Source organism: Meriones unguiculatus, chromosome 8 (assembly GCF_030254825.1).
Source record: "Meriones unguiculatus strain TT.TT164.6M chromosome 8, Bangor_MerUng_6.1, whole genome shotgun sequence".
Taxonomy (NCBI): Eukaryota; Metazoa; Chordata; class Mammalia; order Rodentia; family Muridae; genus Meriones; species Meriones unguiculatus.
In genome coordinates, this window is record NC_083356.1 from 34,693,854 (window position 1) to 34,710,433 (window position 16,580).

The following is a 16,580-nucleotide window of genomic DNA, read 5'->3' on the forward strand; positions in this document are numbered from 1 at the left end:
TGCCATAATTAGGAAATATATTACATTTTACAAATGTAATATATTTGGGATAAACTTTGTAATTTCAGGACTATACGCATATCTTCATCTATAGAGTAAAAGTACTTTAAATGTAAGGGAAAAGGTTATATGAATTAAATTACAGAAATAAGACAATTATGATAATAAACCTAGAACAATAGTTACTCCTTTGTAATTATTATAAACTGGTGTTTGTAGCCAGCCTTTCCTTCAAATATAAAGAATTCACATACATGCACTTATCTCTGAAAATATGCTCTGGTAGAAAATAAGGGGCTTCCATAGTCCGAGTTTCAATAACCTGAAAACAAACAAACACAAAACAAAACTGAAATTGAAAATCTCACTTCTTAGGACTTTGCAGTGAACATTTACAAAATAACTAAAAACAAAATTAAAAAGTACTTTTAAGCACTACAAGTCTACTTTTCACATAATACTAAAGATTCAGCAGCTATCGAAAGTCTGATAATAAAATATACGAAGTAAAGAACAATGTATTACAGTTGTAAAACATACTATGAAGAAATGGAGCACATATTTTCTCAAAACAGCAGAACAACACAGACCTATTTTAGAAATCCCTTCACAAGCTCCTGCCCTTCTGCATGCTCAGTAGCTGCTCACAGCTGAGTGCCCTGAAAAGAGCGGCTCCCTCAAGGAGCCAATCCACTTTAACAATACACACGCCTCAAATATGCAAATGAGTTTTAAATGAATGAAGGAGTTTTGCTTCTTAAAATTACCAAAATTTTAGCAAAAAAAAGAAAGTTCTGCAAGTTCTCATAAAATGGGGTTTTTTGAGAAAAGCTTTCAATGGTGGCACGTTCCTGGCACATTAAGTTAAGGAGTCTGAAATATATACAAAATCACGTCAGTAACAGGAATGACCACTAAATAGAGTTAAACATTGCTGAAAGATGATAAAATTTAAAGAGGCACATTAATCAACTCCAGGTCTACCTCAGACTGTACAAATAAAAACAAAATAACTGAAGAAAACTTAAGTTGACAAGATTCACAATGGCTCAATGGAAGAGAGGAAAATACTCTATATTCTTCAACAACAACCTTAAAAACCATAACAACCAAAACATGAAAATATTAACTGTACTTTTGATTTAGAACCTCATATTTTTTCAGAATCTATCTATCACCTATCAATCTATCTATCTATTTATCTATATATCTACCTACCTACATAATGATTATTCAGAAATTAGCAGGTTTTATACAATACAAGGTTTAAGAACTTTTCTAAGCCTCTCACCTTGCTAACATGCTGGCAGAATGCTGGAACAGCTATCATCTGACTCACAAAGTTGAGATATGCTGCAACGAGTGCCATGATCCCACAACGATGAAACATTGGCAAGTTATCTTCATTGATAATTGCGCTGTCCTTCAGGACAAAACAAACACATTTGAAAGATCAAGTTTTCACATTCCATCAGTATATTCTCTATGATTATACTGGGAAACTGGAAGCTGTTGAGATAGTTGACAATAATACGTGGTGTGTGTGTTTGTGTGTGTGTGTATGCATGCACACATGCATGAATACTACATGTTGCCTTTTTTTATATAGCACTCAACCCCAACTAAACAATGCCTCATATGTGATAATTATTTAATGACTACTTTTTTCCAGTAGACTGGAAGTATAAGTGCAAGGACTGTCTTTTTCATCACGTGCTGAAAGGTTTTGAATGACTTTTAGCACATAGTTAGTACTCATTGTAATTAAGTCTATAACCAAAAACCTTGCTACTCAAAAGTCAGGTTCATGAATAAAATCATACCTCTCTATAAGTGATATTTACTTCACTAAATATAATTTTCTTTTTATAAGTAGACTGCTATAAAAGCATACCTGTAAAGCAATGGCCAATCGAATTAGGTCAATAACCACCTCTTCATTGGCTAGTTCTATAGTTATAAGAGCCAGAGATGTATAAAGGAGCTCATAGTTTTTCTGAACGTTGTCTTCCTCTTTGCAGCCCAGATATATATGCCTATATAGCTGTTGCCCATTCTGAAAGATACAGAAAAGATAATTTTGTATGTTAACAGTGGAACATACACAAAAGAAATGACTACACAAAGCAAAGTGGTGTTCTCTTAGTGAATTTGCATCATTTAAAGTATTACTCAGGAATTCTTGCTATGGGCTGCCACGAAGAAACGGAAATTGCCCAGCATAATGCAACTGCCAGTGTAGTTACAGCAACATTATATATGGCATCCCAGTGGTTAACCAACCTAAATGTCAGCCAACAAATACGTAACTTGCATTATCTTATACTACTCATATTGTAATATCACCACTATACTTAAGGTGAATTTCACTGCAACATCACTAAACTGAACAAAAATTAAATATAAAAGAACATATGATTTATGGCTCTTTTCATTCAACATACAAAAAACTGACAAAACTAAATAATATATAAAGTCTGAACAGTGAGTCCCTCTAAAAGTATGAACTAACACAAAGAGGGCACAAGGTATGCTTCTGTCATATCGTTGTGCACATTAAAAGTAAGTAAAATAACAATGCATATGCATTTATAGAATAATAAACTATTTTTTTCCTGAATTAACATGAGCACTTTAAAAGGTGAAAAACTATGGATGGGATTTGGTAGGAAATGGAATGGCCTCAGGAAGAATAGGAGATGAAAAAAAATGCTTCCCAGTTTAAGGGCTAAGGCTTCCATGACTAGTCCATGTCTAAGATGCTCCTAGGAGCCTGGGCTGGACTCTCCTAGGCTAAGTAGTGCTGTAAGGTGCTAATGCTGAAACACACAACACTGTTGGTAAGCACTGTGCATGCTGAAGAGTTTGTTTCTTTTTCCACACAGAGATGTAGAACAGAGTTTTGCTTTTTATATTTTTGTAGAAATTTTCTGTAAATTGCCAAGTAAGGTTATCACATGAAAGCCAACCAAAATGAATTGAAAAGTAAATGAAAAAGTGTGACGAATGATCAAAATTTCAAAAAAGAAAAGATATGAACAGATTGTTTCTAAACTAGATACAATTAAGAATAGTTTACAGAGTGCAGGGAATCTTATGAAAGAAGTGGGAAACAGTAAGATTTGGAGAGAACAGGAACTCCACAAGGAGAGAAACAAAAACAAAAAATCTGGGCACAGGGGTTTTTCCTGAGACTGATACTCCAACCAAGGTCAATGCATGGAGATAACCTAAGACTCCTGCACAGATGTAGCCCATGGCAGTTCAGTATACAAGTGGGTTCCATTGTAATAGGAACAGGGACTGTCTCTGACATGAACTGATTGGCGTGCTCTTTAATTACCTCCCCCTGAGGGGGAAGCAGCATTACCAGGCCACAGAAGAAGTCAATGCAGCCACTCCTGATGAGACCTAATTGACTAGGATCAGAAGGAAGGAAAAGAAGTCGTCCCCTATCAGTGGACTTCGGGAGGGGCATGCATGCAGAGGGTGGAGGAAGGGAAGGATTGAGACGGGAGGAGGGAGAGACTCACAGGGGAGATACAAAGTGAATAAAGTGTAATTAATAAAGAAAAAAAACAAAAAAAACAAAAGAATGGTTTACAATAAATAAACTCAGTAGGCTGTATTTTCATGTACTCATGTGTATGCATGCAATAGTAATAATTAAGCCTATGAACTCATGAGGGAGAAGGAATAGTATGAATTGAAACAGGAAAGGGGAGGATGGAAATGATATAAATATAGCACTTGTGTATGAAATACTAAAAAAAAAAGGAAAGAAAAAAGAGCCTACAGATATGTCATTTTAAAATCTTTAAATCAAAACACAACTGTCACACAACATCTTTAAAAAACTACACCAGTCTGATCATCCACAGAAGCTGAAGTCTAGGGAAATTAAGTAAAATGAAGCATTTTTCTACTATTGTTAAACAGAAAAAAAAATGCAGTTTCAGTGTTTAAGTGTGTTTATGGCCATCATACACTCTAAAAAAAAAATTCTCCAAATTAGTTATCACTTGAGTTTTCAAAATTTATTTATGGTTTAAAAGTGCCTTAGTTATTGGGGACAACTTTTGATAAATGGGTACTATTAAGAAATACTCAAAACCAAAAAAGTAGAATGAGGAAAACCTGATTTCCCTATTTCCAGTGAATATACAAAGATAAACTCAAAAGAATTAACTTTTCATCTTGGCCATTCTGATGGGTGTAAGGTGATATCTCAGGGTCGTTTTGATTTGCATTTCCCTGATGGCTAATGAGGATGAGCATTTCTTTAAGTGTTTTTCTGCCATTCGAAATTCCTCTGTCGAGAATTCTCTGTTTAGCTCTGTTCCCCATTTTTTAATTGGATTACTTGGTTTGCTGCTTTTCAGCTTCTTTAGTTCTTTGTATATACTGGATATTAGACCTCTGTCAGATAAAGGGTTAGTGAAGATTCTTCCCCAATCTGTAGGCAGTCGTTTTGTTTTGATGACGGTATCCTTTGCTTTACAGAAACTTTTCAGTTTCATGAGGTCCCATTTATTGATTGTTGCTCTTAGAGCCTGTGCTGTTGGTGTTCTGTTCAGGAAGTTGTCTCCTGTGCCATTCAACCAAGGACCATGTATGGATATAACCTAGAACCTCCACTCAGATGTAGCCTGTGGTAGCTCAGTAACCAATTGGTTTCCCAAAGTGAGGGGAACAGGGACTATTTCTAACAGGAACTCAATGACTGGCTCTTTGGTCTCCCCACCCCCAAAGGGAGGAGCAGTCCTGTTAGGCCACAGAGGAGGGCTTTGCAGCCAGTCCTGAAGATACCTGATAAAACAGGATCAGATGAATGGGGAGGAGGTCCCCCCTATCAGTGGACTTAGAAAGGGGCACGGTGGAGATGAGGGAGGGAGGGAGGGACTGGGAGGGAATGAGGGATCGGGACATGGCTGGGATACAGAGTTAATAAAATGTAACTGATAAATAAATAAAAAAAAATTAAAAAAAAAAAGAATTAACTTTATTGAAAGAATCCAATTGATTAATAAATAATTAATAATAGTTTGAAGCACAGCATCAACATATTGACAGATACAGCACCATTAAAGATGGTGATAGGGCCAAATGTCCTGCTTTGGATGGCTAGTAACTACAAAAGAAGCTTGGTCAATTTACAAGACACCAGTTTCCTATTTCACCTATGTTAAAGGCAAACATTCTGCCTAACTCATTTCCTAAACAATACACAGAACAATGACTAAAAAATAGCAAACACCCAGTGCAGTTATCCATTCACTAGGTTATCCAACTTCAAGCTGTCCACACAAGCGCTGCTAAAGTAAAACCAGTATGCTTGTTTTGGTTTACAAGGACGGCATGGAAGCAATTATGGGGATAAGCTGCCCTCAAATGAAATTCAAAACAACTGTATATAGCTTAGAAACCCTAGGTCTAAACACGGCCTTGAGGAGTCACAGCTGGGACTGCAGTTATGAGACAGGCTGGAGCTGGCAGTGAGAAGTCTTCTCTACATGTGATGGCTTCATTTAAACCCACAGATTATAAAATCACCTGACAATTTAAAGGGCTCTCAGGTCCATTTCACATTCTTTAAACAGTGACCTCACCTTTTTCATGAAGCTTGTATCCTGTCTACAGATTTTCTCTCTTTTTATCTTCAAGTCAGCCACATCTGGTATTATTCTAAAAACAATATATCAGTCATTTTTAATGGATAGCACATTTGGCTATAATACCTTGTATTTTCTGGAGAATTATATTTGAACGCAAGAATTTGAATGGTGACACTCATATCTACAATAGTTTCAATGTTTATATAAAATGATATTACTTGATTTTCACACTTAACTAAGAATTATCATTTTCGTTCATAGTGTCATTCTTAGGCTTAAAGCAAAAGTAAAATAAAACTGTTTCTTAATCCGTGCAAGTAGTAATTGCCATATTCCCCTCTAGAGAGCACACTGAATGACACCCAACACATAATTTTAAAACATACTAATAAATCATTTTGACAACAATAAAAGAACACCCCCTCCATCACAAAAACAGATCTCAACACACTGAGAAAACTGAAAGCTCTCAAGAAGTACATCCAGACATGGTGAGTCACCTGATGCCACGGAGCTTTGCCCTATTGTCATGGCGATCCATTAGGTTGTGCATTACTTCTAAGACTAACTGCCTCAGCTCATAGTCTTCCATGAGGGATGGCGATAACAGAGGGTCCAGAAATGACCCAGGCAATGCAGTAACAATTGTCTTGGCTTTGTATCCAGAAGTCACCTGATTACAGAGAAAAATCAACAATGTTTTCATTAGCCCTTGGGCAAAAATTTCACATTACTCTTTTTAACCACAAATTTAGGGAAATAAAAACTATGGGAACAAGCTAAAGAAATATATAAAGGAAAGCTGTAAGATAGTGAAGATGCAAGAATTTTAAGAGCATTATTTGTAACAAGAATAAGACGAAGCTCACACATCTGGTATGTGATCCCATGTGCAGGCTCAACTGCAAGCTCTGCATATCTGTGCACTCTGTCCTGACAATGGTCATGCAAGGATCATGAAACAAATACAGGGAGAGCAGGTGGAAAACAGCAAAGTCTGAACCTGCAAACTGTTGTTTTAAAGAAAGCCACTGGGAGCGTTAGCAGGCCTTCTGGTGTTGGTCTCCTTGGTTTGCCTGTGGTATATATGCAAGATTAGAGTCTCACAACAGTGTGATGCAGCCATGATCATTCAGGCCTTTACAGCCATTGAAGCAGGACATTCTCCCCAAGCATGGTTGGATACCATAAAAAGCTAAAATGATACGCTCAGGATGCGAGGCTAAGCACTGCACTCAGGGTCAGCAGCTTTCGACCCAGAGAAGAGCATGTCTGATTGCATGCGGGTTGATGCCCCAGGTCCCGCCTCTGAGAAAAAGGTATCAAACGGGTCTGATGCTCTTTGGGTGGATGACACCTAAATGAACATCAGTACCAAGTCCCAATTTATTTCTAATATCAGAGATCAGACCTCTACTCTTGCCTGATGCGTCTAAAACAAAAAGGGGGAACTGTAGAGAGCTGCGGAATGCTATGCCTTAAAGATGGAGCTGGTTTCCGCCTTCCACCTTCCCGATGGTGAGTGCTCTCTGTCACGAACAATTCCACATTTGGCTAAGGCTGAGGATCTGGCTTGCTTCCATGTATGTGGACCTATCTGCATTGCACACGTGGCACGCCTGGGTTGGCTACCCAGAGGCTATTTAAGCTGTGGGCTGGCTTTCCCCAGGGACCGAGGATTGTTCAAGGTTCCTGAATAAACTGCATTGAAAAAAAAAAAAAGAAAGCCACTGGGAAATTGGACATATTTTCATTTTGGAAAATTGTATTTGTTACCATATTTGACATTCACGATAATTTAAACTTCTTCCAATTTTCAAACTTTGAAGAAGAATATAATCAAGCACTATAAAACATTTAGAAACTACGCCACAGAAGAATTCACAAAGCTGACTAGTATAATTAGGATGAGAAGCATGGTGGTATATTAATATCTACAGAGATTGTTTTCTACAAAGAATTAGAGCCAAATCTTAAGAAAAAAATTTATAAGGAAACTGAAATACCAGTGTTTATGTTATCAGAATATGAACATGTTTTTAAGCAAGATACAATAAATAAAAAAGACACATGGGAAAGGACTGATAAATATCACTTCAGCTGGATTCAAAATCTTACATAACAATCACCAGGAAGAGAACTAAAACTGAAACCAGAGAAGATTCTTCTGTGCCTAAGCATGAAACATGGGATATAATAACACACATTTAAAAAGGTCTCTCGAATGAACTTCAAAGACACGAGTTGGAAGAATCAGTAACTGCTTTGTCCTTGACATGATGTGAGGAGGTAAATGAAAATGGTCTATCTCAATCAAGATCTGAACAATGGCAACAGCTGTTGACATGTCAACATGGACAGAGGAAATCTCACAAAGACCCACTCCCTAGATGAAAAGCTACAGGGAATTAGAGTCTGCTGAAAGAGGGAGAATTAATCTTTCCCAGAGATGAGGCCACTAAATTGTCACCCCTAAAACATACATATGAGCAACAATAAATGGACTCAGTAAATTCCATTTATTCATTCATTTTACATATATATGTAACAATAATAATTAAAGAATAAGAGCCCATAAATGTGAAAAGCAAAGGGGGGAAGGAGAAGTTTGAGGGAGGGTAGGAAATTATGCAACTACATTTTAATTAAAATCTAAGAAAGAAAAAATTATATTTATCATCCAGTAAACAGAGGACCTTTGTTTTTTTTCCTATTTTGTCATTTACTGCCACTCTAAATTTAAAACAACAAATACTGTCAGCAAGAAGCCATTATGGACAGTATGTAGAAGGCACTATGGATTTTCATCTGAATTCCAGTCTCTAGCTCAGTGACCTTGGACCTCTTTAATTCTATCCATTTAACGCATTTGAGCGGAGTGGGTATCTCTACCTAGAAAATGAAAGTTGTTTCTGTCATCTTAAACCTGATCATAATGAAGATCAAAACAAAATGACAGAACAGCTGAACACTGAATAGTGAGAAGATGGGAGAGATATTCAAGTAACACAGTAACTAACAACCAGCCAGTCTCTTACTGCGGACCGAAGGAAGAAAGCTGGCAGTGATGCCACTCTTGTCAGCAATTTAAGGGGTATGCCCCTCACTTCTATTAAGACTTCTTACCATAAGCAAAGACCTCAGCAACATTATCTGAATCCTCCTGGTTCCCAAATCCCTGAAACACACAAAGGATTGTGTTACTGATACTAATTTACATTTATATTACCTTCAGCTACATAAAATACCTTTTTCTGATTTTAAAACATTACTCTTACTGGCTAAATAGATTTTACTTATTTTTATAATTGCTTATAAAATTACAGTAAAATAAATTTATACACTAAAATATATTTATATGAATTAACTTTCTACACTAAATAAATTTATATGAATTAAAATAGATATATGTAAAAAATTTAAACACAAAATCAAGTTATTGGGTCTTCAAGAACACAAACTGATGTGCTGATATGAAGATTAAATCCTCCAAGTACAAGACAAGTGATCCAGGGGCATGTGGAAATACCAACTGTCCTCCATGAATACTACAATACAGTTATTAAAAAGAGATAGAATGCTACTTTGATCTATTTTAACATCATACATTGCACACGTGTTACATTCTTATCTTATTCCCCATAAAAAGACAGAACTGTAATAACTTTTGTAAGAATAGAATTTCCTTAGTTGATTTTTAATCTTTGTGCCAACAATAACCATCTCTCTATTTATTCTTTCTTTCGGGCATCATTCTTACCCACTTGTTAAGGAAACATGTTAACCCACCATACTACTAATCCTATCCAATTTTCTCCAGCCGACAGTGTTTTTGTAGAACTTAACTGACTATATGGATCGATGGACTATAAGCATGCTATGCCAGTATAAATACACAGTGATCAAATCTGATAGAATTTCCATCTCCTTAAAAGTTTAAAGAATGTTTCTTACGAAAACCGGTAGTTACGTATATTTATAAGGCATAATGAGATTATTTTAACACATTAGCTAAGGTTTAGCTATATTACCATATCAAATCTATAAGAGGGATAATTCACCTGATTCACTAACAATGTTTTAAGATTTCAGGAAGTTTAAATTCCATCCCTCGTATGTGCAGACACATAATGGAGAGGCCAAATGCATCTTCCATTCCATCAATACAAGAAAAAAACAAACAAGAAAACCAAAACCAAAAAAACAAAAACACCTATGAATTTCTAAGTTAAAAAATGAAAGGTACTGATTTAATAGCTTAATGCTATACTACCAAAAGAAAACACTGTTGCTTTGTATTACTAATATTTCAGAACACTATCATTTTCTTGAGTTAAAAAAAAAAAATGTAATCTAATATTGACTTCATTTCCAGTCTGAGAACATACCCTAGTTGACTGATATCCAAAGTATGAGTGGATGTTCCAAAAACAGGCACTTTCCCCATGATGAACATCATGATCTCTGATCTCTGATAGTCTGGTAAGTTACTTCCAAAAAAGCCTGTAAATACATGAAGACGAATTTCATAGATTGAGAAGTGGTAATTTTTCCATATAACTCAAAACTATTTTTAAATTATTTTATTATAATTTAGATATTTAGACATCCTGCCTACATATATGTCTGGGTACCACTTGTATGCTTTAGATACAAGGTGGCCGAGGAGGACATCTGAAGTTACACATGGTTGTTATCCTCCATGTGGATGCTAGGAATTGAACCTGGGTACTTTGGAACAATAGTCAATGTTCTTAACCCCTGAGCCATCTCTCCATCCCACAAAGTTGTATTTTTAAACAAAGCTTCCAGTAGATTAAAACAACGACTGTGTTCAAGCTACATGTAACATTAAATCAATTAAAATTTCCACTATCTAACAAAATGTATAATATAAATATTTAGTTAAACTTCTGCGAGTAGTTTTTAGGAAACTCTTATTTGCAAATTGTAAACCTAAATTCCTGTGCTACTAAATCAGCAATTACCCATGCCTGGTAAACACCAGAAAGAACTCAACCCCCAAACTGTATACTATAAACTCCCAGCATCTAATGATGTTAGCACTACTCCATATGCAGAGTAATACCCATCTGTACAGTACCTCAGGTGAACCCCAAGGAATAGAATTCCACAATAACCTTCTGAGCCTAGGTCCCTCTTTAGTTTCCTCTCAAATAATAGTGATGTTTACCAATTTTGAAAACTTGGTTTCATAAAACAAAACAAACAAACACCTTTGTTGTGTGGAAAAACTTACTTAGAAATTTAGTGGTAAAGTTAAGATTAGTTTTCTTCAGTGGGGGCTCACTGGGTATATTAACCACACTTAAGGGCAGGCCCGATGCCCAGCAGTAGATGGCCAACACAAACTCAGTGGTATCTGTGTGGACTCTTTGTTACTTATTGCTTTGTTTGGGCATTTTTTTGCCCTATTGGCCTTTTGTCTGTATATTATGATTTCAGATGTTGTACTTTTATGGGTTGTTTTGTGTGTTTATGTGGGTGTGCATATTTTTGTTTTTCTTTTTCAAAAATTCTTGTTTTTTGTTTGTTTGCCTGTTGGCTTTCTAAAAAGAAAGAGAAAGGACATGGAGTTGAATGGGCGGGAAAGATCTGAGAGGAGGTGGGGGTGGAAACCAAAAGCAGAATATACTGTATGATAATTTTTTTCAATAAAAAATATTTAATGGTAAAACCCATGATATATGCAACATATTATAAATTTACTTTTAACACTACATGTATGCATGTTTTCTTATACACATATTCATAAAAAGCATATAGACATGTATACATGGAGAGATGGAGGAGTGTTAAAACAAATGAAAGAATTAGCATCAAATGTCAACAACAGGTGCAAACAGGTAAAGGACAGTGTTCTTATGGCCAACGCAAGCTCACCATTTCTTCAAACACACACTAGTTAGATTTGTGTTTAAAGAAATTTCTGCCCTCTGACAAAGGCACTGCACAAGCCAGGTAGCATATGTGACAGCATCTTATATCACCATGGCTTGAGAACTGAATCACAAACCTATAGTCTGGATGACAGCATTCTGCACAATCTTCTCATCATTGTCTTTACAGCTTGAGGTGACACTGCCTACAGATCCCCTCTGGGAGTCGTTGGCTTCCAATTCCACACTGAATCGCAGGTGCTTCAGCAGGGTGTTAAAGACTTCCAGTACTGTTGGTCCTGTGACAACAGAACATCTGTGAGCTCTTACACCCAAAATCAACCCTCAAACTTCTCAGCAGACCTTAGTCATTTTCTTTTCCTGTCAACAATACTAGTAATTTATGAGATATCTAGTTCATTTTTCTGAGTTGTCTAACTAAACAACAAATCAAAGCAAGGTTTCTACTTCAATTTTGGGTAATAAAACCATCGCCAGATTCTCCCTCTAGCTTCCATACCTCCATCACAGTCCCTCCTTTCCTTAATCACATGTGCATGAAATATCAAGATCTTTGACTTTGCTCTCTTTCCTTTGTTACCCTGCAATTGGCCAGCTTCCCAGGCATGCTGACCCAGGACGAGGTCTTTCCCTCACACCTAAGCAATGATGGCACTTCTTTTAAGCCAACCCCACACTTTGCAGCACATCTCTAGTCAAACTTGATAGCTCTCGAGAACTGCAGAATGACTTGCTTGCAGTGACTTTAAAGATACTTCTCTTGTTTCTTTCACACATTCTAGGAAAATGAACTACAGACTATTCTGCTTTTGCTAATTCACATTCCTGCAGTTTTCTGATCCCTGGCAATCTCAGGTGACATGTGATCAGAGTGTCTGTATAGGACAGAATTAGGTAGAATAGTCTAAATACACTACACATGAAAGAAGTCCTTTACCAAAATGGCTGGGGTCACAAATGTTTGAGATCTAGTAATGTTTGCATATATGTATATGTGTATATGTTTCTGTGTGTGTTGGTAACACCTATATATACATAGAGACAGAATCCAAAACAAACACCAAAATCAACCCTCAAACACAAATTTATCAGTCTTTCCTATACTCCTCACACATAAGACGATGTGAGATTTTTAGTGTTCCTGCACCAAAACAATTGTGGTCTACTTTCAGCAACATGTCAGAACTCAGTATGTTCCTACATTGAAGCATTTCAGATTTTGGACTTTGGGACCAGGAATTTTGAACCAGGTTTGGCAGTGCAGACCTGAAATCCCAGTTTTCCCAGGAGGCTAAGGTAGGATGGTTTCAAGTGTAAGAACGACAAACTGAGCTCAAGGCCAGCGTGGAATGTTTAGTAAGTTGTTATTTCAAAATAAAAACTGTAAAAAGCTGGAATATGTGTCTCAGTAGAACACTTGTCTAAGATTGCAAGGCCCTTGCCTGAATACTCAGTATCATTAAAAAAAAAAAAAAAAAAAATACAGAGACAGAAAGAAAGAAAAAGGAATGTTTATTTGAGCACAATTTGTATCACTTTGTAAATCAGCATTTATACAATGTTCAGTACACAAAGTATAACCTAAAACTTTATTAAAAGAATTACAAGAAGTAGTAAATGAATGAGAGAAGAGAAAAAGAAGGAAAGACTGATCACATGCATCAAATTATAGGACCTATGAAAATTTGTGAATAGACCTTAAAGGGTACATTGTATACAAATACTGGGAAAACTCTGTATTTTTAATATTCTTTTTGTGTTTTATTGGTACTCACCTATGGAACCTTTAGCAGCAATAGCAACAGCCTCTAATAGAACCTGAATGATACCTGCTCGCACCCGTGGAGAATCCTTCTTGCGAGCATCAAGGTGTCCAAGAATTTCCTGGATCACATGGTGAGAATACTGAGCCTAAAGGAAACAAATAGCACAAAGATGTGTGAGTAAGTAAATGCACATGGTATATCCCTAGTGTTGGAGGTTGGTCTGATGCCTGTTACTGGCCCCCAAGATCTGGTTAAGAATATCCTTGTTTTATAAACCTGCCTAAGACATACCTGATTGGGAAGGGCAGATTAAGGTAGGTGTGGCTAAGGTTCCTGGGCTTGGAGAGGGCAGAGGAATCACAGGAGACAGACTGATGGGGAGAGAGGAAGGAAGGAAGATGCCATGATAGGTTAAGTAGAGAAAAAAAAACCACATGGGCCAGGATAAAGGACTCCAACAATAGCATGGAAAGGCCCAGATGCAAAATAAAAGCAAGTATTTATAAGATTGTGGATAAAAGATAGTCCAGATGAGGACACAGTAGAAGGCATTGGATGGGGGCTGGGAGATGGATGGTGAGGGTATTGAGATAGTGTAGGTAATAGGTAAATAAGGCAATTATAAAATCTAACAGGTGTCTATGTCTTATTATTTGTGATACCAGACCTCTGTAACAATCTTAGGGCTAATAATAAATACAATATAGCCCAACAACAATTTTTTAAATTTACTACAACACCCTAGAAATGGCAAGACACGTGGCACTTTACAACTCCTTATAAAGGGCTGGTATTTATAACACATGTCTAGCAAAAACCATCTCTTTAAAGAATAAACAGTGATACTGAAGCTATTTAAGACATCCTAAAGAAAGTAAATTACCAAATCCTGTATTTAACTTGGTGAGTAGCTAAAGAGATGGATCAGGGGTTAAGAGCACTCACTGCTGTTCTAAAGGACTCAGGGTTTAGTTCCCAGCATGCACATGGCAACTCACAACTGTTTATAACTCTAGTTCCAAAAGATCTGACGTCTACTTCTGGATTCTGTGGACACTGGACATGCATATGGTAAACATACATGAATGGAGGCAAAACACTCATATGCATAAACTAAAAATAATCTTTAAAAACAGAGAGGGGGAGGGAAGAGAGACACACAGAGACAGAGAGAAAGAGACAGAGAGATGGATCCTGCCTCAACAACTAAAAGATAAGAACTAATTCTTGAGAGTTCTTCTCCATCCTCTATATGCATGTCATTGGCATACACGTGCCCACCTTCAATACTCACACACATACTCACATAAATAAATAAATATTTTAAAAGCAAGGATGATTAAAGCTATAGAAACTACATATTAAGCACTGGCACCCAAAAGATTTATAAGAAATTTTAATCTCTTTACACTTTTAAACAATTTCATGAGCAACACTTAATATTTTACTCTTGTAATTTGACAATAGGACAGAAAGTAAAAAATCAATTATGAAAGTATACGTATAGTACTCCTCTATACCAATTGATAAACTCTTACTATAGCTACCTTAACAGTGCTCTAGTCAAAGCCTGTATAATCACAAGCCAGTGTCAAAAGGAAAATACTATGAGTGTATAACTGACAAAATTTAAAGCAGAGGACTCACTGCTTAGGGAGACAATTTTATAACATATACATGATTTGATCACTAACAGTAAACATTTAACTCTATTTAATTCTTTCTGTCTCTCTCTCTCAATCCCTTGCCCTCCCTCTTTTTTTGTTTTATTTTGGGTTTTTTGTTGTTGTTTGGTTTTTTTTGTTTTGTTTTGTTTTGTTTTTGAGACAGGGTCTTCCTTCATGGTCCTGGCTGGCCTGAAATTAGATACATATACCAGGGTGGCACCAAATTCATAGGTATCTACCTGCCTCTGGCACCCATATAATATAATTAAAAATGTACATCTTCACTCCTGGTTGAACTTGAGACTGTTTTTTCTTGTTATTTCCCCAAACCTATACTGTGTGTGTGTGTGTCATATTTATGTGTCTATGTACACATGTGTGTATGAATGTGAAGGCCAGAAGTCAATCTCAGGTATGCCATCCATCTTACTTTTTGAGGCAGTCACTCACTGTTTCAGCTAAAATGGCCAGAAGCCCTGGGATCTGCCAGGCTCAGCCTCTCCTGTGTAATGACTATAAGCCTGTGCACTTGACTTTTGACACAGGTTCTTTGGCTCAAACTCAGGTCCTCACATTTACATGGCAGCTACTTATCAACTGAGCTCTCCCTCCAGCCCTCAAAACCTATCCTGTACCCACTGTAATGAGTGCAGTGCACTAGAACAAAGTGCCCCTGTCCCCAAATCTCCATCTCTGCTTCCTTTAGACAGACCCACTGTCCTGTTTCCAAGAAGGTTTCCTTTCTCTTCTTTGCAGTGGGTGATTTTATATTAAGAGTGTGGTATACATAACACAGTGGAATTTTTTTCCAGCCATAAAGAATGAGGTTATTTTGTTTGAAAGATAATAGATAAAACTGGATGTACCTTAATTATATTAACTGAAATAAGTAATCTGTAAGTCCTAGATTGTATATGCACATATATACATCATATACATAAAATCATATACATACAGAAGAAAAGAAAATGAAAGTATACTACCTACGACTAACTAGTAGTTTGGGACAAAAAAAAGGAAAGTAGAATTGTAAAAGGAGGAATAATCTTATTAATGTATATAAAAGTGGCCTTATGCAACCAGTATAATAAAATTATATAAAAATATTAAAAGCTACTTTGTTCAAAAGCACAACGATCCTTCCATTTCTATTAATGTCACAGGTATCTCTAGATGTTTCTGACATTCTGTCTTGCCACTGGTACCTCCTTACAGCCTCAAGTAAGAACTCAGCCAGTGTTTTGCTTTATATAAAGCTATGTTTAAATCGAAGTCTTTCTCGCTCTCCCTCTACCCACCCCCACTACTAACAACAGCAACAAAACAACACCTACCACCACCACCTGAATCAGAACTTCTTGACAGGAAAACTGCATGCTCTTCACGATCATCATGCAGCTAAGTCTGCCTGGTAGATACTTAATTTACTGTCTCACCATGCCACTTCTGTAATTGAGTGTGAGGATATTCTTAATAACACATTATGGCTATCCTAGGCAAACTAGGACCCAAGTTTATTCTACTTACAAGGGATTTGCTAAAATTAGTATAATATATTAAAGAGAATGCAGAATGAAAGAACTAAAATTGAAGAATGTAAAATCACATTTG

The 16,580-nt window shown here is 36.5% G+C and overlaps 1 protein-coding gene across 2 annotated transcripts in view; it reads right to left on the bottom strand.

The window, feature by feature from the left end:
- Efr3a (EFR3 homolog A) overlaps window positions 1-16,580 on the bottom strand; it is a 91,288-nt gene that overhangs the window by 17,935 nt on the left and 56,773 nt on the right. For both annotated transcript variants that reach the window (XM_060389348.1, XM_021642055.2), the window contains 9 exons: window positions 13,312-13,447; window positions 11,653-11,814; window positions 10,004-10,118; window positions 8,742-8,793; window positions 6,116-6,288; window positions 5,610-5,685; window positions 1,895-2,056; window positions 1,292-1,423; window positions 255-322 (listed from right to left, as the gene is read on the bottom strand). In XM_060389348.1, coding sequence (XP_060245331.1) covers window positions 255-322; window positions 1,292-1,423; window positions 1,895-2,056; window positions 5,610-5,685; window positions 6,116-6,288; window positions 8,742-8,793; window positions 10,004-10,118; window positions 11,653-11,814; window positions 13,312-13,447 — 1,076 coding nt within the window. The remainder of the gene's footprint in view (window positions 1-254; window positions 323-1,291; window positions 1,424-1,894; window positions 2,057-5,609; window positions 5,686-6,115; window positions 6,289-8,741; window positions 8,794-10,003; window positions 10,119-11,652; window positions 11,815-13,311; window positions 13,448-16,580) is intronic.